The 25,125-nt window shown below is 34.5% G+C and overlaps 1 protein-coding gene across 2 annotated transcripts in view; it reads right to left on the reverse strand.

Moving 5' to 3' along the window:
• Positions 1-25,125, reverse strand: part of Epha6 (EPH receptor A6) — a 772,033-nt gene that overhangs the window by 121,399 nt on the left and 625,509 nt on the right. For both annotated transcript variants that reach the window (XM_070030423.1, XM_070030424.1), the window contains exon 13: positions 15,289-15,350. In XM_070030423.1, the coding sequence (XP_069886524.1) occupies positions 15,289-15,350 (62 nt within the window). The remainder of the gene's footprint in view (positions 1-15,288; positions 15,351-25,125) is intronic.

The raw sequence follows: 25,125 nt of genomic DNA on the forward strand, positions 1-25,125 counted from the left end.
TTGTGGAGGGGAAGGGAAAAACACATTGTTTAAATAGGGATACAGATGGACCCATTGCACCAATGAGATGTACAAGATGTTATGTCAAAAATGAACTTTACAACTTTGGAACGCGATGTGGAGGGAGAGAGGGAGATGGGAAGGGATGGGAAGGGGAAACAAAGGAGGAGGCAACAATGCTTGATAAGAAATGTACTCATTACCTTGCCCATGTAATTGTAACCCCTCTGTATGGTATTTTCACAATAAAAAAGAAAAAGAACAACAAAACAAAACAAAAATAAAACAAAACAAAGGAGGGGCTAACAATGCTAGATAGGAAATGTACTCATTCCCTTACTCATGTAACTGTAACCCCTCTTTACAGTCTCTTTATAATAAAATATTTATTAAAAAAGAAATAAGAATTGTCAATATACCATGAAGAAATGTTCAACATCTCTGTCTATGAAAGAAATGAGAATCAAGACAACATTGAGATTTCACCTCCCCCTAGTTAGAATGGCCATTATCAAGAAAACTAGTAATAACAGATGCTGTTGGTGGGAATGTAAGCTTGTTCAATCACTCTGGAAAGCAATATGGAGGTTCCTTAAAAGAATACAAATTGTTTAAATTGGGATACAGGTGGACCCATTGCACCAATGAGATGTACAAGATGTTATGTTGAAAATGAACTTTACAACTTTGGTGTGGGGGTGGAGTGGGGGTGGTGGTGGTGGTGGTGAGGGGAAACAAAGGAGAAGGCAACAATGCTTGATAAGAAATGCACTCATTACCTTGTCCATGTAATTGTAACCCCTCTGTATGGTATTCACAATAAAAAAAAGAATATACATATAGCTTCCCTATCACACATCAATCCCAATGCTGGACATTTACCCACCTGACCACAAATCAGTCTAGATTAAAGCCACCAGCACAACCACATTCATTGCAGTATTGTTCACCATAGCTAAGATATGGAATCAACCCAGATGCCAGTAGATGAATGGATCAAGAAAATGTGGTATAAATGTGGAATTCTCTGCTTCCATTAGAAAGAATGACATCATCCCATTCATAAGGAAATGGAAAGACTTGGAAAACTACTAAGTCAAGTAAGCCTAACCCAAAGACACATAGGATTCATGGTTTCATTTGCAATAAAATAACTAGACTATGTCTAAGATATTCTCAGCAGAGGACCATAATATTTCAATAGTGATGTGCAAATGAACATATGAAATGATGCTTATCAAAATGAACTCCAAAAAATGAAAACAAGAGGATGTTTTTATTTTATTTTCATTTTTTCCCAGGATCTTATCTTTTTTTAAAAATTTAATTTAATTTAATTTGTGAACATACTGTACAGAGGAGTTACAATTACATGGGCAGGATAATGCGTACATTTCTTACCAAGCATTGCAGCCTCCTCCTTTGTTTACCCTTCACATCCCTTCCCAGCCTCTCCCCTCCCCCCCAATCCCAATCAGGATCTTATCTTTTTATATTATGTTGTGATTTTGTTTTACTTCAATACATTATTAATTTTTAATAAGTTTTTTTATTGTGAAAATACTGTACAGAGGGGTTCTAGTTACATGAACAAGGTAATGAGTACATTTCTTATTAAGCATTGTTGCCTCCTCCTTTGTTTTTCCCCTACCATCTTTTCCCTCCCACCTCCACAACTACACTCTCCCCACCCTCCCACCATTACTTAAATTGTAAAGTTAGTTTTTCAACAAAGTGTCTTGTACATCTCATTGTTACAATGGGTCTACCTTTATCCCTATTTAAACATTTTGTTTTTTCCCTTCCCCTCCCCAAATTATGCCACATTAAATACAGTGACAACAGGGGTTATACTGTGGAGGAGGGACATACAAAGCAACAAAAACATCATATGATACCTTATAAATACGTTAGAAACAATAGCAAGAAAGAAAAAAACACTGTTTAAGTTCTTTCTTTCTTTTGTTTTATTTCCTCATGTCACTGTTTTTTACTTTTTTAAAATTTCTGTGACCCTTGTCTTGCTATAAGTTTATCTGATTTGAGGAAGGGAAGGGGAATCACAGAAATGGCTGAACCAAAGCAACTGCAATACTCAGTAGACACTATGGTAGAAATGAACTTTTCAACTTGGGGAGGAGGGGTGTTGGGAGGAGAAAAATGGGAGAAAATGAAGGAGGAGGTAACACTGTTCAAAAAGTAATGTACTCATTACCTACCTTCTGTAAGTGAAACCCCTTTGTACACCACCTTTACCATAAAATTTAAATTAAAAAATGATTTCTTTTAGTGGAGGATTAGTGGCTCATGCTTGTAATCCTAGGTACTCAGGAAGCTGAGATTTGAACTAAAGAACTCTAGGACAGTAGACAGCGCCTAGACTTTGGTTATAGTCCCCTGTGCGACAAAAAAAAAAAGATTCCTGGCAAATCTGGTGCAATAAAAACTACTGGATAATGACAGAGTAAGAAGAAATGGGGGAGAAAATTCAATGTATATCTTACAAAACTTAACAGAAGTGAGGGAAGGGGTGGGTTAGGCAGGATGGGTGAGCATGCTGGAAGGGTTGACATGGCCCAAGATGAATTTTATTGGTAAGACCTAAAATGAAGCAATGAAAATTTAATACATGTGTACATCAGAAGAGTTTTCTCATTACACTAATCACAAATTCTAAGAAACAGCACCAGCCTTTAAAAGCACAATGACAAAAACAGGAGGCTGAGATGAAGTTTGGTATGATTTTGACATGAAGGGGAAAGATTGTTGTGCAGGAAATATGTTTTATTAAGTAGTTGCTAAAATGTTGTAAGCTTGATTCTGTGTTGCTAGCATTTTCTCTGAGAAAATAAGATGTTGTCAGAAATACAAAGAATTCATAAGAGACAAAAAGACGGGCATCTAGGAAGAGCCTAACCAGAAGAGCTTGCTTCTACTTTCAAATTGTCCCTTGGTCTAAAAAATCTCTATCCGTACCACCATACTTTTCTTCTGCTACCTGTGAGTTCACTATTAAAATCTTATTTGTATATGCAAATGCATATAAGTGATACACTGAAGAACAAGGATGATATTTGAAGGATATATTACTAATATCAGTTGGATAACCATATGCCCAGATAAGTTTTGAGAATACAGATTAAATGTCCTGGTATGATGTAGAGAAAGGTCTAGCCTCAGGGTAAAGGATGAAGATATCATGGCCTACTCTATGCGGTTTTATATCAGTAAAAGTTGACCATTTGAGAATCTGGGAAATGAATATAAAGAAGCAGATGACAAAGAAAATAGCCTTTAAGATTTTTTTTTTTTTGCTTAGGGCAAATCGTGTAGAGGGGAAGGAAACCCTCTATTCCCATTTTTGAAAGAAATTCCTATTGGACGGAAGATTTTATTGGAAACTGCATTCTTTAGCTGTTAAACCTTTAGATGTTAAGCTTTTGTTAAAAAGGTTTTTATGGGCCTGCCTTGGGACTAAAGTGGTATCTTGAAAAGAAATATTTATGGGAAAATAAGTTCTGGACAATTGATTTGTATATAATTTTATGTTTACTTCTATAAATTAAAAAGTTAAAAATTCATTTCTTATACATTTCTAAATCATAAGATTGACCATACTATAACTTTTTTTTAAAACATACTGTTGACTTTGAAAAAGATAGAGTTTGGACTATTGATAGATTTGAAAAGTCCAAGTCATTCTTGTTTTAAAATAACAGTCAGATAAAATAATAGTCAATATCTCCTTTTTACTGAAAAGTGTCATGGTTATTGTAGATTCCTTGGTTGAAAATTTTTAAATTTTTAAAAAATTTTTATTTTTACTTTTTTAGCTGTAAAAGTACTGTACAGAGGGGTTACAGTTACATGAGTAAGGTAATGAGTACATTGTTATTATAATTTCATGTGGTATACTTAACAAATCCTTCAAAGATCTGTTTTTGTAATCTATATGGAGTTTGAACTTGAGCTAGGCACAATAACATTTTTAGTTATAATTGGAGAGGACACCAAGAAAGGAATTAGAAATTTCAATCAGAAACTAAAAATGTCATTTCTGATATGCCTAAAAATAATCTAGGCAGAAAATAAGCAGATATGGATTTGTGAAAAATGTTATTGGGATTCAGAATTACATTTTAAGAGCTTAAGATGAATCTGAGTATAATATGCCATACGCTTAGAAAGCTTACTACTAAACATTTTTCTTTTCTTTTACATTTTTTTAAAATGGCTTAGGTTTGTATGGAGGCAATCTACACTCTCTAAAATGTACTGCATTTATAAAAAGCCAAGAAAATTTGAAGGTTTTTAGGAGCAGATGATAATTAGTGTACCCATGAAAAGTTTTGTAGAATATGTCTGCTCAGGTCTGCATATGTCTCTTACAAAATCCCTTTAGGATTGAAATTCTGGCTTTCAGGCATGGCTGAGCAACCCTAATTTAGGCTTCCATATTTAATTCTTTAAATTAAAACTGTTGTAGGCAGCCTAAATACACAGAGAGAGACAACCATACCAGAGTGTAGGAAATGCATAGAATCACTCTATAGCTATCAATTTAGTTATAAAGTACATGACAATAGAAAATCAGTAGAAAGCTTTTTATCCAAGAGGATAATTAAAAAGAATTTTAAAATGCAATTTCTTGATAAAAGGTTCTTCAAATGATATTGCACATTAAGGTACTAAATCATTAAAGAGATAAATTGATAGATATTGATACTCTAGGTTTTAATTTAAAAATAAAAGTTCACATATTTATGGATTCTCACTGAAACTCATTTTTTATAATTAATGTATACTAATATAGAGAAACTAATTAAAAATAGACTAATTTTCTCAAGGAAAATATTGATACCTTCCCTGTAACGAAGAAGCTAAACCATGTTTATACTTCGTTATAAGAGTACTATGATTTCAGTGAAAACAGGGGTTATACCGTGGGGGAGGGACATACAAAGCAACAAAGAAATCATCTTATGAATATGTTAGAAACAATAGCAAGAAAGAAAAACCATTTGAGTTCTTATCTTGGGGTTCATTTTGCCTAACATCAACATATCTGACCGTTTCTGCTTGTCTCAGACATATAATTTGTGGATGGGAAGGGAAAAAAACAAATTGTTTAAATAGGGATACAGGTGGACCCATTGCAACAATGAGATGTACAAGACGTTATGTCGAAAATCGAACTTTACAACTTTGGCAGGGTGCTGGCGGGGATGGGAGAGCAGGGATGGGAAGGGGAAATAAAAGAGGAGGCAACAATGCTTGATAAGAAATATACTCATTACCTTACTCATGTAATTGTAACCCCTCTGAATGGTATTTTCACAATAAAAAAGTTATTAAAAATAGACAAGTAGACAAATAAAAAAAGAGTACTATGATTTCAAATATTTGAGTGTTTAGTATCTCACTAGCTTTAGATGTGTGTGTGTGCACATGCGTGCGCCCACTAGTAATGGAAATTGAGCTTTGCTTTGTTTTGCTTACTTATAGCTAGTGCTTTACCACTTAAGCCACACCTTTTTATGTTGGTTAATTGGAAATAAGAGTTTTTTGTTTTTTTTTTAACGATTTCTGCCAGGCTGTTTTCAGATTTCAGTGACTTAAGTGGCTGGGATTATAGGCATGAGCTTCCAATGTCTGGCTTATTTAATTTATTATTAAGTTTAAAGTGGCATAGTAACTAATAACATTACTTAGTGTTAATTTTTTCATATTTTTTCTATAAAAATTAACATGTGAATAAACTATAATCTTAAAACTTAAACAGTACAGGTGAGTAAATGCAATTTTATTTTTTCCCTGGTTGAACATGAAATGAATGTGATTTAGATTAAGTTCACTTTTATACCTTGGCATGAATAGAATCCTCCTTGTACAATTTACAAGAAAAGTGTGCTAATAAAATTCAGCTTTAATTATTAATAGATAATGAGCATAAGGTAAAGTGCCATCTTTACTAGATTTGTATTTTCACTGCATAAATATTTAAAAGATCCTTTTAATGTTTTAAATTAATATTTGCCTTGCATTTGTTCAAGGAACTCTTCAAATGACTCACATTGTTTTTGAAATGCTGATATAAAGTTATATGTATTATTAAATATTCCTATTCCTGAAGTATATCTACACTTTTAAAAATAGCAAACAGCTATTTTTAGTCACTTGATTAAAAAGAGTAGGATGCAATAAGAGAATCCTTATTTACCTGTCCTGAAATATAGCATAATACTGGATGACACTGTATGCATGTCCTTATATGAAAGACATCATTCTAGGTGTTTTATTGCTGTTAGTCAGGTCATCATATAACACATTCAGCTAAGAAAGTTCTTATTAATTGCTTACTATTGACATTAATGTTCTTGAATCCTTTCCTTTACATACTTTCTCTAATTTACTAAAAATTCCTATTCGTTCTACTTTAAAAATGCCTGACAATTTCCATCAATTCCACTGTAACTATCCTTGAAGCTATACTCATCTCTTAGCTAGATGTCTGCAAAACCCTTATTTTTCTGCACATATCTGTCCTTTATTGTACCCTTTCCAGAGTGATCCTTTTAGAATATATTTTCATAATCACTTTATAACTGTATTGCAAACTCTACATTGGCTTCCTATATGATTCAGAGAAAAGTCAAAGTCATAATAAAAATGTACAGGACCCCATTTCATCTGCTTATTAGATTCAAATGGGGAAACATTTGACACACATTGCTCTATTTGTTCCAAGTGATTCTAATTTAATTGGTCTAGAGTCCAGCCTACAAATTGGGGTTGTTAAAAGAATTTCAAATTGAATGAATGTGTATACAGCCAGATTTGAGAATACAGTTTTTCAAAATTTGCATCCCTTTTTGCCCTTATTAAATAAAATTTGACTTCCTTTTACCCTTTTCACTTTCTAAATTATACTATAGATCAATAATAGGGAGACTATATATTTTATTTTATTTTTACAGTTGAGGAAAGGTTCATGTTTAATTGTTGTGAAGTGACCACAGTGCAAAAATTGTCACTGTCTTAGAAAAAAACAAACAAACAAAGTAGAGGGTCACAAATACATATAAAGATTGACTTGCAGTTTACTTAGAAACAAATGCTTCTGCATTTGGCCATGTCAGGACATTGTCATTACTGTTCCTCTTCCCTGGAATATGTTTCCACAGATACTTTGGCTTGTTCCCTCACTATCTTTTTAATGAGTACACAAATGCCACTTTTCAGAGAACTCTTCACTGTTCATTCTCCACATCTCCACTTCTCTCTTTTTCTCCATAAAAGTAGCATCTGATCATTCATGTCTACTGCCATTAGATTTTTTTTGTTCCATTTCCTGGCGTTCATTTCGATAAATATTATTGTATATGACCAGAGGCACATAAGCGTATGTCTTGTGTTCTTCCTCTAAGAATATTCCTCCCATCAGATTTCTAATTTCTGTTTTGCTCTTGTCTGTATAGAGCCTGGCCAATTCCTATCTGTCAATATGTTTATATGTAGAGATACAAATGAATAATACCCACTGTTTGACAGTGGACAAATTACATAACTTCTTTTGTCCCAGTATTGCCATTTGTAAAATGAAGATGATGGTGGTGATAATAATAATAATAATATTTTAAATTGTAATAGGTAAGTTAATTCATGACATTGGAAAAATACCGAGCTCAGGAAGCATGTACAAATGTTAGTTGCATTAGTTAATGAAAGCTATTAGAATTTTTTACTTTAGCTAGTGACACCTGGTCATTGTCATCTCTGAAAGAAACTCACTTCAAAAAATTTAGGCATTGGTTTAGGGTTGTGTTGTTAAGTTGCTTTTGGTTTCTTCAGAGAAAAGAAAAACACAATGTCTACCTTGCAGCATTTGCCCATTTCTTTGGCCTAAATCCCATCTTGGCCAATTTTAAGCTACTAAGAATTTAACAACCATCTCATAAAATTCTGAACTAACAATCATCTCTTGTTAAATGGCCTTATCTGAGTTCTGCACATTATTGTCAATGCCCTACTCTCTGTCTACATTCTTCATTTTATCCTATCCTCATATGTAACTATACTTCTCTCTTTTTCTTAACCCAATAAGGACTTCTATGTATAAAACATCATTCTCATCAGGATCTGTCTTTCTTCAACCAACTTGTTACTTACCTTTCTTCAATTGACTTATCTAAGAGTTACTTTTACTATGATCCAGTTCTTGTTAGCATCCTTGACTTAATGTTGTACTCATTCTACAAACCGGACTCTATTATCTGAACTGTTACTTTAGCCCAAAGCCCTCTGCCATGCAACATTGTGTTCTTCAGTATGAATTTAGGTTCAACATGCTAGTTATTTTCTCCAAGACTAAAGATGACGACTGGGGAAGTTTGGAAGAAGAATACATACATACAACTAATAAACTAAGATGGATAGAAGATTCTCTCCTTGACCAACTCTATACACCTTTTTTTTTTTTTTCTAAAATTCTTCCTAGGAAATATCATGTCTCGGCTTTTAAAAATAGTCACCTCTATGCTCTTTAATATCAGTCAAGATTTTTCTGCTGAGCATTTCTGATTGCTGTCTGGACATTTCACTGAGTGGCCATAGATGTCTCATGATGATCTAACTTGGCCTCTTCACTTCTCCCTAACTCCCAATCCATCCCAATCCTCTCTGTATTCTTGTTTCCATAGAGAGCATCACTTTGTGTATTCTCTTCCTTGTCTCAATAATCCTTCCCTGAGCATATTTTGGGCTATGGTTTCTTTGTTCAATCTAATTCTTTTATATTTTGGCTTTTTTTGTTATCCTTTACCTGATTTTTTTTTAGATGACCACATGACTGTGCTAAATATCTATATCTATCTATATAAATATATCTACATCTATAGCTATATGTCTTTTCTCTCAAGTAAAAACCTTGAGATATGAATAGGAGTCTGAGTTATGAACACAATACACTATCTTGAATAGATATCAGTGGTATTATATTTATGGTGGTACATGATATCTGTCTCAAGACCATGTGACTTTTTATTGGCTTGATAATTAATATTTTATACAAATGAGCTCCTAATATTTGGATACAAGCAGTTTCCAGGTAAGTGCCACAAAATTATTCATGAAATTCATATGGGTAGTTAAAAAGAGACTACACAAGGGTGATAGTCAAGGTTATACTTAAGACACTTGGGTGCATTCCCTCAGAAACATTAGAAATATCTATACATTAGAAATATCTATCATGTTGTGGGCAGCCAGGATGATTCATTCCTCACTAACTTGCACTGCACTTATTTTAAGGTTAAAACCAAAACACCAGGTACACACAGAGGGCCTTTCTCTCCCCCCCATCTCTCTTCTCTTCTTTCTTTCTCTCCTTCCCTTCCCGCCTCCCTGAGTCTCTCACACTTGATCAACACTTCCCCATTGCCAGTATTTATCTGGAATATTGTCCAGAGAACCCAAGCAATGAGAGGAATCTGGCACAATGTCACAGCCAGCCACTGTCACCAGCCCTGGATTGCAATCTTGTACTTCATTGTGCTACCACTCCTTCATAATAAAAGAGCAAGTTGAAGTGATTTTCACATAGTGTAGGAGACCACAGGGAAATCTTTACTGCCTCCAGTAAGCACAGAAGGCTGTTAATGAGCCATCGATGGCTCCCCCACCATGCCATGCATTCAGCTACTTTCTTCTCTCTGTGCTCACAGAAGCTGTGATTATCAAATTCTAAAGCAGCAGTTGGAAAAATGACTCCAGTTTTGAGAATTTATAGGCTATATACATTTAGATATTTTATTTCTGCTTGCTATGGGGAGTTGAGTGCCTGGTATTGGCGTAAAGTTTATAAGGCACTTTGAGTTTCTAGCATAAAAGGGATATGATGACCAAGGAAAGTAAGAATATTGTGAAAGGCCAAGATGGAAATGTTCACTTTATTCTTCATTGATGCGATTTTCCGTTTGAGTTTTAATTATGAAATTTTTTAAGGAGAAATTGCATATAGAGAGAGCCACAGGCCATCAGAAAAGATGGTTGTGGACTTATAAGAAAAAGTTGTACACAATTAAAGAGCTCATAATACATGAGATCAGGTGCTACAAGTCAGCAATTTATGAAGTGTCAGGTACTGTTTCACAGACTTTGCTCTAGTCTATTGAATAATTTTAGCAACGAGGTGTATATCTTTGTATTCTGCTTCTATAGAGAGAAATATGTAGTAGATCCAAGGTCAAACACCCCATGACAGAACCAAAAATATAGGTGTTCATGTTCTCTAGTAGTAGGAACAGTGCTTTGTCATCAATTAAACAAGTAATTTTTGTACCAGACTCTCCTGTAATATCTTACCTACATAATGCATAGAGCTGAAAATGTTTACAAAAATTAAATAATAAAACATACTACTTAAAAAACCTGTTCTGTGTTTGAACTCAGAGAATTATTTGGTAGGCAGGTGTTCTACCACTTGAGCCATCCCCTGCTTTTTTGGGGGGGATTTTGCATTTTTGTCCACAGTGCGCTTTGGCCAATAATTGTTCTACCTATGACTTTCACTTAGGTGGGATTACAGAAATATAACAACACTCTAGGCTTTTTTATTTTTCTTGAGATGGGGTAGCTATTTCCCTGACTGGCTTCAAATTGTACTTTTTTTCAATCTCAGCTTTCTATGTAGCTTGGATTATAGGTGTAAACCAATCTTCCCTGACCTGAAACATGCCATTCAAAAGCAAGTAATAGAATTCTTGCATCTTTCATTTCTAACATATTGCTGTTTCCTCACAACATAGTATAATTACCTAAGCATTCATTTGAATAAAAAGTGTATCTGAAACTAACAGATCTCAGTTTGATTGTCACAGTTACTTTCATGGATGTTCAGCAGCAATTTCTATTGAGTATCTGCTGTATTTTTGTCATTATAGTCTGCTTTGGCAGACTTGGTACAGTTGGTACCAAGACAAGAAAAGAAAAAGAAAACCAGCCTTTCCTAAACATCATTATATGGTGTTTCATTTTGATATGTATTTGATAAAATGTGTTTATGAATAAACATTATGGAAGGCTTAAGTATCCATTTTTCTCAAGTACCATAGGAGCTTCTGCTAAATTATTTTAAAATAAATGAAAACATTTACAGGTGAAATGAATACAAGGCCAAATAACACATTCAGAAATCGATAAATAAAACAAATAGTTCATGACTCAAACATCTATGAATTTCATTCTGCCTTAAGTAGCACATTCAGTTGAGAGTATGTGCTGAGAAAGTGGTACTGCTGTATAACTATATAGAGATTTTGCTGAATTGAGCTTCTGTTCTTGGATCTGGGTATCAAGTCCAGTTGCAGTGTAGATATATCATTACTGCAAAACGCTGAAAACAGGCGGAAGAAGAGGCCATGAATCCAGAAAAATAAGTAAAAATAAAAGCAAGAGAGGAAAATGAGATGCAAATGAAACTTGTCCAAATAATGTGGCGGGAAAATGAAGAGACAAAATAACATTTCATTTAAGATAACACATCCCAATTTCCAGGATTCCATCCATTCCCCAATACAGAAAATTAGTCATTTCTCTTATAAGGTACAGTTTCAAGAATACAGTGTCATTCAATTTTATGGCCTTCTACAGAAGAAAAATATTTACTGGATTGATAATTTTGTGTTCTTCCAAGCATATGACAGCTTTTAAAATATGAATATAATTTGAAATATGTTTTTGGTCCATTTTCACCTTCTTAGTTTGTACCACAAAACATATAATTTTTATATAAAGTATTCTTTTAAAGAAAAGTCACTTAAAAAGTATTATTTCTTTTATGGCTAGAGATGTTGAACACTTTTTCATGTGTGTATTGGGCATTCTTTTTTCCTTCTCTGAGAAGTCTCTCTTTAAATATTTAGTCCCTTTATTGATTGGGTTGTGGAATTTTTGAAGGTTTACTTTTTTGCAGAGGGTTAATTTATTTTTATTTTTATTTTTTATTGTGAAAATACTGTACAGAGGGGTTACAATTACATGGGCAAGATAATGAGTACATTTCTTATCAAGCATTGTAGCCTCCTCCTTTGTTTCCCCTTCCCATCCCTTCCCATCTTCCTCCCCCCTCAATCCACCCCGCCTCTCCCCTCCCCCCCCTACCAGAGTTGTAAAGTTCATTTTCGACATAACAACTTGTACTTCTCATTGTTGCCATGGGTCCACCTGTATCCCTATTTAAACTATTTGTTTTTCCCCTTCCCCTCCACAAATTATACCGACATGAAATACAGTGAAAACAGGGATTATACTGTGCGGGAGGGATAGAGGGTTAATTTTTTTGAGTTCTAGGTATATTTTGAGATTCCACCTCACACCAATTAGAATGGCCATTATCAGTAAAACTAATAGTAACAAATGTTGGTAGGATGTGGCCAAATGATACTCCACAGTTGGTGAGAATGTAAACTTGTTTAACCACTCTGGAAAGCAGTAGGGAGGTTCCTTAAAAGACTAAACATGGAGCTTCAGTATGATCCAGCAATCCCACACCTGGGCATTTAACTGATGGACCACAAATCAGGCCAAACTAAAGCCACCAGCACAATATTCATTGCAGTATTGTTTACCATAGCCAATACATGGAATCAACCTGGATGTCCATCATTGGACAAATGCATCAAGAAAATGTGGCATATATAAAAAATGGAATTCTATTAATCAATCCATCAGAAAGAATGACAATGCCCCATTCATAAGGAAATGGAAAGGCTTAGAAAAAAATTATATTAAGTGAAGTAAGCCTGACCCAAAGAAACATAGGTCCATGCTTTCCCTTATTTGCAGTAATTAGTAGATGTCTGGGATAATCTTAGCAGATGAGCAGAATTGCTCAATAGCTATGTACATCTGACCATATAAGATGACACTAAGTGAGATGAACATCAAAATATGGACACAAGAGATTTTTCTTTGTTGTTGTTTTTAATGTGTTATGTGATTTTTTGTTTCTTTTTTTAATTAAGTTTTTTTATTGTGAAAATACTGTACAAAGGGGTTACAGTTACATGAACAAGGTAATGAGTACATTTCTTATCCAGCATTGTTGCCTCCTCCTTTGTTTTTCTCCTATCATCCCTTCCCTCCACCTCCTCAGCTTTTTGTTTCTTTTGTATATTCTCTCCCCTATGATATATCCTCTGTTGTCACTGTATTTGATTTTGGTACCCTGGTATTGTATATATTTTTATTTGAATTAGGGAAGGGGAGGGGAGCAACAGAATTGTGAGACAAAGGACAAGGGAGGAACCAATGCAACAGCAATATACATAAGACAATATGTTGGAAATGATCTATACAGCTTGAGGGTGGGGGCGTGGGGGATTATAGTAGAAAAATTAGGGAAGGGATAACAAGTTTGACAAGAAATGTACTTATTACATTATATAACTGTAACCCCTCTGTACATCACCTTGACAATAAAAAAACAAGAAAGAATGATATTGTACCACTCATAAGGAAATGGAAAGTCTTGGAAAAATTATGTTAAGTAAAGTAAGCCAGAGCCAAAGAAACATAGGCTGCATAGTTTCCTTCATTTGTGGTAACTAGAATGTGCCTATACATGTACAAATAAACACATTGTATTAAAAAAACAATAATATATTATTATATATGATAAGCAATCTATAATACATATTAGTATATATTATATATGTTATATAATGTATAATTTGTTAATATTTTAATGTATTATTTTAATGTAATATTTTAATGTAATATAATGTATATATATATATGCATACACACTGGGACATGAGCAATCATTTAGAACCTTAGTCATTAACATACAGAGGCCAAAGGAGGATATGATTGGTAGACACAGGCTCAATAGCTATGTATAGATGATCACATAAAATAATATTCTATGAAATGAACTGCAAGAAAAACAAACGAGACTTTTTTTATTTGTAATTGGAGCTGTTTATTTTTCCTTTTCCCTTTGTATTGTTTGTAAGTTTGTTTTTTGGGGGGAGGGTACTGTAGGGCACATAAAAAGTGGAACAAGGATGAACAAATACAACAGTGATACTCAGTAGACACTATGTGGAACATAAAGTGGATGTCTTGTAGGTGGGGACAGGAGGAAAAGACTGGGAGAAAGGGATGGATGGGGAGATATGGTCCCAAAAGAATTATATTCATTACTCATTACCTGATTCATGCCACTCTGAATATCAACTCTATAATAATCTTAAAAAGTTTGATTTGCAAGGTGCTGGTGGCTCAAGCCTGACCCTAGCTACTCAGGAAGCCAAGATATGAGGATTGTGGTTCAAAGACAGCCTGGGCAGGAAAGTCCACGAGACTAGTATTTCCGATTAACCACTAGAAAACTGGAAGTGGAGCTGTGGCTCAAAGTGGTAGAGCACTAGCCTTGAGTGAAAGAACTCAAGGAAAGTGCCCAGGCCCTGAGTCTAAGCCCTCTCACCAACTGAAAAAATACAAAGGTTATATAAAATTGGTATCCAAAAAATTTATCACTAAGGGAGTTTTATTTTCTTTTTTTCCTGAGTAGTCAGAAATTAAGTTTACAGCCAAATAAACCTGAGAGTCAAAGTTGGTAGGAACTTAGAGTGCAGTCAGGTTTAGAAACTAACTTCCTATTGTCCAGGAATCTGCAAGTTTTTGTATGAAAAAGGATGAATTCAGAATTTTGGGGCTTTCCAGACCATACATTCTATTATAACCTCTCAACTCTGCCACAGTAGTGCTGAGCAACTACAGACAAATATATACATAATAGCATGACTGAATACCAGTAAATCTTTATTCATGGACATGAAAAATAGTTGGCAGAATTAGTTTTCTGAAATGCACTTGAGATACTGTTGGTAAATATACTGAAATTTAAGGTGTGGGCTTCATAAAACATAAAGCATAACACTAAACTGTAAAATGGTACCCCCCAAAATGAATGGCTGTGTGAGGCAATTGAATTTCATTTAATTTCATTCATCATGAGGGCACTATTTGGAATGTATGTGTACACACATATATTAGTGTGGTACGTGATTTATAGGACAAATCAATTATATTTTAAGCATATATCCTATCCCCCATTAATAATACTCTAATGTATCACAGGATCCCAGACATGCACCCTGGAGAAAATGCTGCAATACTTCACAGAAATACACAATGTTATGCAAAAATTAATTTATGATAACTGATTTCAAATACAGAATCCAGAATAGCTTATTTAAATGCCTTCAGAAAAGAGCACCTCACCCGCAAAAAGGAGTCTAGGGATCCATTTTCCATATATTCTACCACAATCATTACTGGTCTGCCTGCAAAAGAGCAAGAGAACACACAAAGATTATAGCAATTACAGAAATATGAGCTGCAGTTAGAGATTTCCAGCTGTGGTAGCTGAATTATCTGCTTTTTTTTTTTATTAATAGGAACTTCATTTTCCAACCTGCTTCTATAAAAGTACACTCATATTATGCACATGTATTCTCCAATTCTTAATGGCATCTCATGAATTACAATGCAAATTACCAGAGAATTAAACTTTTTTTTTCCCCTAAAGTCTCTCCCCCATCCTCCCAACCACTTGTTTAGATTAGGTTATCTTTGTCTTCCAGCCTCTTCTAAGAAGTCAATCAAACAGCAAAAATAGGTTTTAAGCAGATATGATTGCTGTTTTTGCAGTTGGGATACAATCTCCACGATAGGGTAGCAATTTTTTGTTCACTTACTTATTTAGGGGACATTTCTAAAATATTCCTAAAACAAAGCAGAAAGGAGATATTCATTCATTCTCTTCAAGACACTATAAAATGATTAGGCACAGTCAGCTTTTAAGGAATTTCAAGCAGAAAAAATTCCAGTAGATTGATGAAGGTGACAAAGCTGGCAGGATTTGTAAGAGCTCCTGATCATTTTTATATTGGACACAAATTTGATTAAGAGAGAAATGATGGTTGCTCATGAAAAATAAGTAACTGATTTTGTAGTCTAGTGCAGAATATAAGATCAGAAACCGAACATCATTTATTTCTTGTTTTATCATATCAATTGTTCCAGTTCCTGACATACTTCTAGTTACTAGAATTTTTGACACATATAAGTTTGATTTCTTTCAAATAAAAGAATATATTTGTTCTGCACAATTGCCCAACTTTAAAAGATAAAATTTCAATTGAAGGGAAAATGGTATTTACCTGAAATAAGTATATATGAAATATTTACCTTTTACTTCTATATTTCTTGCTTCTTATTAGAATTTTGGGCAACACAATCTAGATAGCACATGGTTTTTCTTTATGATACAAGAAAGTTCTAGACAGAAACTATGGGAAATCATTGCTGATGATGAAGATATTGGCTCTCATTGAAATTCATGTCTTTTTTAAAAATGAACTCAAAGACTTTCGGGTTACAAAGAGTGGCCATCATAAATTACTACAATACATGCAAATGCTAGATTTTACATTTAAATCTCTGTTTTAAGGAAAGACGCACTAAAGGTTAAATGTAGTAATAGGGCTCCTGATTTATTATGCTGAGAATTTGAACCCAAAGAAGTTTTCCATTTGTAGTGAGTATTAACTCATATTTTACAATGTAACTCAAAGTCATTAATTTCACCCCAAATATGAATAAAGAACTTTGTCAGCAATGATTGAGGTCAAATGAACTGTCAGCACTTTTGGAAGCAGAGATCTTGAAGTTCTAGATTTAAAACCTGAGAATTTGTCATGAAATCTAATTGAGCCATTGGTTTCAGCTTAGAGATAGGAGTAGATGTAGACACTGGGTGAGGAATATTCCAGTTTGAATGATGATGGATTATAGTCCTGAGGGAGAAAGGGGCTACTGTGGTAATTGCCTCGTTCGGCCTCACCTCTATTCTCAGACACTTTGCAGTCTGTCCTGAACAGTTCAGTCAGAAGAACACCTTGTGGCTGTTTTTAATTATGTGACATTTCCTTAATAACTTTAGTCTTAGAGTCAAAGGTGCTTGCAAGGATTTTACTTGTATTGTTACATTCTAATATTATCCAATTATACAGAAAAGACAAATTAGGGTCTAACTGAAAGAACTGGCAAGTGGTAGTATAAAGCCATCTATCTTAGAACTCTGTGTCTTTTCAAATTTATCTAAGAAAAAAAGAAAGACTCACAGATAAAACCCCTAAACCAAACCCCTGTTTTCACTGTATTTGATGTTGGTATAATTTGGGGAGCAGAAGGGAAAAAACAAATTGTTTAAATAGGGATACAGGTGGACCCATTGCAACAATGAGATGCACAAGATGCTATGTTGAAAAACGAAGTTTACAATTTAGGCAGGGGTGGGGAGCGAGGGGGGAATGTACTTGTGGATATGGGAGGGAAGGAATGAGAGGGGAAAAACAAAGGAGGAGGCAACAATGCTTGGTAAGAAATGTACTCATTACCTTGCTGCTCATGTGATTATAACCCCTCTGTACAGTATTTTCACAATAAAAAACTTATTTCAAAAAAACCAAAACCTTAAACCTCTTCCCATTAGCCAACTGCCTTCAGTGAGGGGGTCTCACCTTTCCTAACTGGGCTTATCATCCTGTCATTATTTCTTGGTCAGATCTATCTCCTTCTGCTTTTCTTTTTGCTACTTATCAGCAGTAATCCTTTTCCACTTTGTTTTTATCTCAATACCAAATCATTCACTGTAAAATGTATACACCAGAGCTGGGAATGTGGCTCTTCAGAGAGTGCTTGCCTTGCATACATGAGGCCCTGGGTTCAACTCCTCAGCGCCACATAAGCAGAAAAAGCCAGAAGTAGTGTTATGGCTCAGGTGATAGAGCACTAGTCTTGAGCTGAAGAGCTGAGGGACAGCACCCAGGCCCAGAGTTCAGGCCCCATAACTGACCAAAAACAAAATGTATACACTGGACCTCTTATTTGAAAGTCTCCTTAACAAAAGAGCAAAGAATTAGGTGGGTGTGCTTTATATTTAAGAAAACTAGTTTCTTAATTTGTATTTGTTTGAGAGCCAATCAAAGGGTGTTAGGGGAAATAAACAAGACAATTTTCCTGAAGTTCTGTAGACCAGTGGTATACCATATACATGAATTAACTCAGTAATATCTAGCAATGTCTTTCTCCATACCACCAATTACCATAAAGGCAAAAAAGATTTCTTCCATGACTAGGAATGTCAAGTAGACATTAAAAGATACTGTCAATGATTCCTTATGCTAGATAATGTTTTCACATAACACACTAACCAGATTCCAAGTGTTTACTAATATGAGAGATTTTATAATAGCTTCTTGATTTTTTTTATTATCTCCATATCTAGATATGGATATATACAATACACAATATATAATATGTATAATAAAAGTCAAGTTAAAAGCAAATGTGTTTTAAACCATTGGTGAGTTCTTGATTTCCAAGTATATGAAAGAAATGGATAGAATATTCAATAATGTAGTTACTCTTAGAAAACACTTGAACAAAAAGCAACAGAATTTTTCCATGTCTTGAAATATTGCATAATATCTAGACTCAAAACCAAATTACACTGCATGTCAAATACTTATATGTAGCTACAGTAAACATGCTTGTGTAAATAGCTTTTGCACAGATAATTTAAAATAACTACCTCTAAGTCAGTACAGATGGATTGATGACTTTGTTTTTACATATTGGGATCCGAACTCACAGTCTTGCACTTGCTGGCCAAGCACTCTTATCATAGGAGTCATATGCTCAGCAATTTGATTTTTACTTTGTTTTGATTTTGAGGTTGTGTCCTTAACTTTTCCAGTTTGGCTTCAAATTCTCATTCCTCCTGACTTTATCTTTAGAGTAGCTGAGATTTCAGGAATGTTCTCATTGCCTGGCTATAATTAATATTTTATAAGGGCTGTAGTGTGTTTGGTGCTAGTCTGTGGACATTCATTTTACAGACATGCATTAATTCATTTAATCTTCTGATTTGCCCTTGCAGACTGATGATTTGTTCACTGTAATAAGTAGGATTAGTGATACACTGGGAGTTTAAGGATCTTGACAAAAACACAAAACATGAAACTTATGTGGCCAGGATTTGAAGCCACAACCTTCAGAATCTAAATGTTTCTAAATCTAAGTGTTTCTAAATGCTAAAGCAGTCTACACAAAGCCGAAAAAAGTCCCCCAAAAAACTAGCTGAAAAAATGTACTTATCCCAAGCATCAGTGTATGATAATTTTATTGAGGTTACATTGCAAATCAATTCATTTGCAATTTTCTTATGATGAGACTTCAAAGGACAAGACTTCCAAGTGGAAATTTCAGTTGTAAGAAGCATACATGAAAAAAAGAAGCATACATGAGAGCATTTAAGAGCAGCAATGTGCTGCATATTTAAAAAATCCCTAGGGAAAATAACTGTTACACCTTGAAGATTTAAGAGTCCCTAATGTGTAGTGGAAAGCAACAAATCTTCTGGCAGTGGATTCAAATGCCTGACTTTTATTTCTGAGTTCGAAAGTGTCTTTTAGTTACAGAAATGATAAAATATGTAAGTGATAAAATATAGATGATGATAAAATAAAATATGTTGTCTGGTCTTCTGTATCATTTACCACTGAATTGTAATTAGCAGAGAATTCAAAAATAAAGCAAACCTCTATGCAAGATACATTTGCTATATGCCAGCTACACAGGTTATTTATGATGATACTGTAATTATCCTGAATATATTTGTTAAATGAATCATGAATCTGACATAATTAAATCACTGACTACTTTGAGTCCCCTCTAAGTAAGTTGTTATTTAGTCTCCAAGTTTTGCTGAAATTCTTACAAGATATTTAATTTTATTTCCACTTTGTTGAATTCACTTTCTCTGAGTCTTCTGTGAATGGAACCATGGAAAGCATCATGAGGCAAATTCCCTTGAGCTTTGTCCTATAAAGCCAAAGAATTTAATACTCAGAGGAGACAACTTTCTTACCAGAGCTGGTCTATCTCTTATTTATGTTCTTAAGTGGCTCAGTAGCCCCACAGTGCATGCCTGCACCCTGTAGGAATTGTTTTCTGGAGAGAAAGAGGCATATGAGCAGCTTGATTCCTTCTCATATTTCTAATTAAAGTGAAAACAGACAAAACAAGCTCAGCCAATATCAAGATGAAATGCAATTCACACAGAGACTGGGCTAATTTAGCAAGCTGTACATAATTTGTTAGAATTGTTCTTTTGGGAAGAAGTGATTCTTGGATGCATGTTTAGAAAGTGTTGATTGTTTCTTTAAATAGGAGCAAAATAAATGGCACAATCTCTAGTAACAAAACGCAGAGTTTTCTAGGAAGTAAGTTATTCTCAGTGAGAAGGTAAAGAGCTATGTATATATACAATTTATATTTTTAAGATTCAAACTTATTCAAATAAAAGAAACCATTTTTGTTAATAATAAGGCTTAGTGAAGATCAAAGGCTAAAAGTATTTAACGGTGTTGAATAAAGAACTATGTAAAAACCTAGGCAGATTATTTTAAGGTTCTTTTAAGACTTTTTTCACTTTGTTCAGCTAGGAAAAAATAGAAACTTACTTTGTAAATGCTCAAGAGCTTTATATCAAACACATTCTGCAGTTCTGTTTTATTCCTGTCATTTAAAAATATTGTTAAAGAAGCTTTAAGTAGTTGTTCAAAAGAGTTGGCATTCAACAAAGAAGTTTCTGAATACAATGTGTCTTGATGAATATCACTGTTCCACCATTCTCATTCATCCCTCCCATCCTATTCCTTCTCTCACTTTTCTTAATTTTGTAGCATATGCATAGAATATTTTACTGTATTCTCTTTCCTTTCAGTTTTTTGAATGTCCTGTCAGTCTTACATAAACCTGATAGTGCTCACTTTGATCACTTTGGCATAACTTTAAAAGTAGAACATCAAGTTTTTACCAACCAGAGCACTTCACTGAAAGATTCCATAATGCCCAGAAACATTCTGCAACTATATAGAAACAATTGCACACATGATGTCTGTTTTTTTATATTAATAAGTTTTTTTTATTGTGAAAATTCTGTAAAGAGGGGTTACAATTACATGAGCAAGGTAATGAGTACATTTCTTATCCAGCATAGCTGCCTCCTCCTTTGTTTCCCTTTACCATCCCTGCCCTCTCCCTGCCCTCCCATCTCCCGATGTCTGTATTTTTGAGGGATGGAGTCTGTTTGATTTTCAAAGTTAGGATTAGGAAGGACGTTAAAGAATCACCAAGTTTTCATTTGTTTCATGCCAGTGACACAAAACACAATCCAGAAAGGATCTGATTTCTTGACCTAAATCAGTAAAGGAAGACCACCTTTCCATAGAATCCTTAATTTCATGAACTGTAATGTATCAAATTTTGTATAATCTGAGTGTCTGAAGGTTTGAAGAAGAGCTCCATGCTTCCATCCTGACTCATTTGGTTCTTGCCTTCCTTAAGTTTTAAATCGTTTCCTATTTGTGTGTTTCTCTTTAAGTTAAGCCAAAGAACCAGAAGAGGGGCTAAGTACAAAATCATGTGTAAAAGCACTGACTTCTGCAAGAGAGCAAGGCACCTCAATACAACCTGGATGTCCTGGGTTTTGTACTGTAAAAACACATCTTAATCAGTTGTTCAAAGTAACTCTCACCCAACACTAGCAAGGCTGAGACTATTTTAAAAGGTCTAGTTAGTTTTGTTGAGCTAGAAATCCAATTACTGATATGATCTTTTTTGTGATTCTATTGGCCTGATGTGCTGTTTGTCATCATATCTCTGATTCTATCTCTTTATGCCTCTCTGCATTGCAAACACAGCAATCATCTCAGTTTTCTGCTTCAACTCGAGGTCCAGTTTTCATGAGAGAAATTTTTCTGAAGGGCTACTGATATTCAGAGTTTTCTTCTTTTCGCAGCCTCTAGCTGCAAAACTTTCAGACAAAGAGTTCTCTGGAGAACAGATGGCTATCGAGTTAGAGCCTGCATTGGGGAAATCATGTAGATGGCAAAGAATGGAGAAGCTAGGAGCCAATAATGCAGAGGAAAGAATTTCTTCTTACTGCCATACATTTTGCATGACTTTGTAGGGACTGGAATGTGCACATTTCATCCAGGTTTTCCAGTTTCCTTCATAGTTAGCTCTTAGTTTAAGCAGGCACACACAAATACAACCACATACACTTCACTTATACAAATTGAATCATTTGCAATGCAAACATGTATGCCATATATTCTCTTTAGTTAAAGAAAAGCATCTTTTTCCTCCTGAAGATCTTTTACATAAAAGATCTTGTTATGTAAATTTATACTTATTACAATGATATGTTGTTAAAAGCAATTGAAGTGAACTTGTATATACTACAGAGGAATTAAAAAAGTCACCACTGGAAAATCCATAGCCAACAGAGGTTGTATGGGGATATATGATTTGTTTTTGAAATAGAAAACTATAGATTTGTAACAAAGTTACTGACTTTTTCTCAGGTTGCTTGAAAACATGAAGAAATGAAGTGGTTTAATTTTATTTTTCTGAGCTGCTGTTTGATTTTATTTAAAATGTATATCTTTTCCTATTGTTGATTTCCCTTGGCATATTAAATTTATGCCAACTTCCTTAAGTTATTCTATATATTTTTAGACTCTGCTATCTGTTATAAATACTTGTGTTACCTTTTTGTTGCAGTTTTCTGTATGGATCAAAACTTGATAATACATTCAACTCTGCAGCTACAAATTTATCATTCCTGGCCCATTCCTGACATCTAAACTATCCATTTTGAAGAAAAAGACAGAATAAAAATGCATGAAAGGGACTGGAAAGGTGGCTCAGTGGTAGAGCGCTTGCCTTGCATGCCTGAGGCCCTGGGTTCGATTCCTCAGCACCACATAAGCAAAAGTAAAAAAGCCGGAAGTAGCACTGTGGCTCCAATGGTAGAGCACTAGCCTTGAGCTGAAGAGCTGAGAGACAGTGCCCAGGCCCAGAGTTCAGGCCCCACGACAGGACCACTTCATATCAGAAAGGATTTCACATAAAACATGGAAAGAAAAATATTAATAATCATTTTAATAGCCTGTGAAAGCATCTTAATATTGATTGAAATCTATGTACATCTTTTGCTATAGTTGGACATGTTATTTATTTATAAAACTAGGGATTGTCTTCGATGATAACAAGTCAGTCTAAAATTATGTAGGAGGGCCGGGAAGGTGGCTCAGTGGTAGAGTGCTTGCCTTGCATGCTTGAGACCCTGGGTTTGATTGCTCAGCACCACATAAGCAGAAAAAGCCAGAAGTGGCGCTGAGGTTCAAGTGGTAGAGCCCTAGCCTTGAGCTGAAGAGCTGAGGGACAGCGCCCAGGCCCAGAGTTCAGGCCCCATGATTGGCAAAAAAAATAAATAAAATAAAAAAAATAAAAATAAAATAATGTAGGATTTTATATATATTATATAGGTGTGTAGTGTTGCTATAATTTAAAATCAAGTATTGAAATACACTCAATTCATAACCTACTTTCTAATGACTAGTTGGGGTATAGTAGGAAGGACATGAAAAAGATGGGGATTACCTGTTTCAATTTAAGCCTCATTAAGGTTTTTTTTTCCAAATGATAAACAGATCAATAATGTCAAACATAAATTATATATGCACTAATTATATATATATACATATATATATATGTATATATATATTTTGCTGGTCCTGGTGCTTGAACTCAGGGCCTGAGTGCTGTCCCTGAGCTTCTTTTGCTTAAAGCTAATGCCCTACCACTTGAGCCATAGCATCATTTCTGTTTTTTCTGAGTAGATTATTGGAGATAAGAGTTTCATGGACTTTCCTGCCCACCTGGTTTAGAACCATGCGGGCTTCTCAGATCTCAGCCTCCTGAGTAGCTAAGATTACAAGTGTGAGCCACTAGTGCCTGGCTTACAGATCCTGTTTTTTAAAAACTATGTATTCTTTGATTCAAGGTGAACAGAGAGGGAATCGCACTCCACTTTTATTATTTTTTTTAATGAAGATATAAAACAAAGAGATACTCAGGTAACAATGTGAAAGGGGGTGTTATATTTATAGCACTGCATTTAAATCACAGGGAATAGATTCAAAGGTCCTGCAGAACACTCACCCAAAACAAAAGAGCTCTGAAGGTCACCCACAAGGGAGACAACAGTGACATCTTCAACACTGATTTCCTTTTCCAGAAATTATTATCTCTAAATCCTACTTGTTTCCTGTTTCTTTGTTAGTTAACTTTCTGCTAATAACTCCTGGTGTGTTTCTTTCTTATAAGAGACTAGGAAATATAATTCCTTAACATGACCTTTCTAGAAATAAAAAATTTACAATTTATTCCTGTTACATAAATACTAAATTCAGGCTTACTGCTTTCTTTCTTTCTTTCTTTCTTTCTTTCTTTCTTTCTTTCTTTCTTTCTTTCTTTCTTTCTTTCTTTCTTTCTTTCCTTCTTTCTTTCCTTCTTTCTTTCCTTCTTTCTTTCTTTTATTGTGAGAATACCGTACAGAGGAGTTACAATTACATGGGCAAGATAACGAGTACATTTCTTATCAAGCATTGTTGCCTCCTCTTTGTTTCCCCTTCCCATCCCTTCCCATACTCCTCCCCTCCCCCGACCTGATCCTCCCCCCATCCCCCACCAAAGTTGTTAAGTTCGTTTTTCGACATAACAACTTGTACATCTCATTGTTGCAATGGGTCCACCTGTATCCCTAGTTAAACGATTTGTTTTTTTCTCCCTTCCCCTCCACAAATTATACCTACATCAAAAACAATGAAAGTATGGGTTATACTGTGGGGGAGGGACATACAAAGCAACATAGAAATCATCTTATAAATATGATAGAAACAATTGCATGAAAGGAAAAAAAACCAAAAAAAAGCACTTGAATACTTATCTTGGGGTTCATTCCTCTAACATCAACTTATCTGACCTTTTCTGCTTGACTCAGACATACACTAGTTATTACAAATAAGGAAAACCATGGTTTACTGCTTTCTGAGTTAAGACTTGTTGGTGTCCTAATATTGCAGTTAGTGTAGAAAACAAATATAAAAAATACCTTTGGAACAATGAGATGTACAAGTT

The sequence above is a fragment of the Dipodomys merriami genome, unplaced genomic scaffold (genome assembly GCF_024711535.1).
Source record: "Dipodomys merriami isolate MVZ:Mamm:240054 unplaced genomic scaffold, mDipMer1.0.p SCAF_2, whole genome shotgun sequence".
In the NCBI taxonomy this organism is placed as follows: Eukaryota; Metazoa; Chordata; class Mammalia; order Rodentia; family Heteromyidae; genus Dipodomys; species Dipodomys merriami.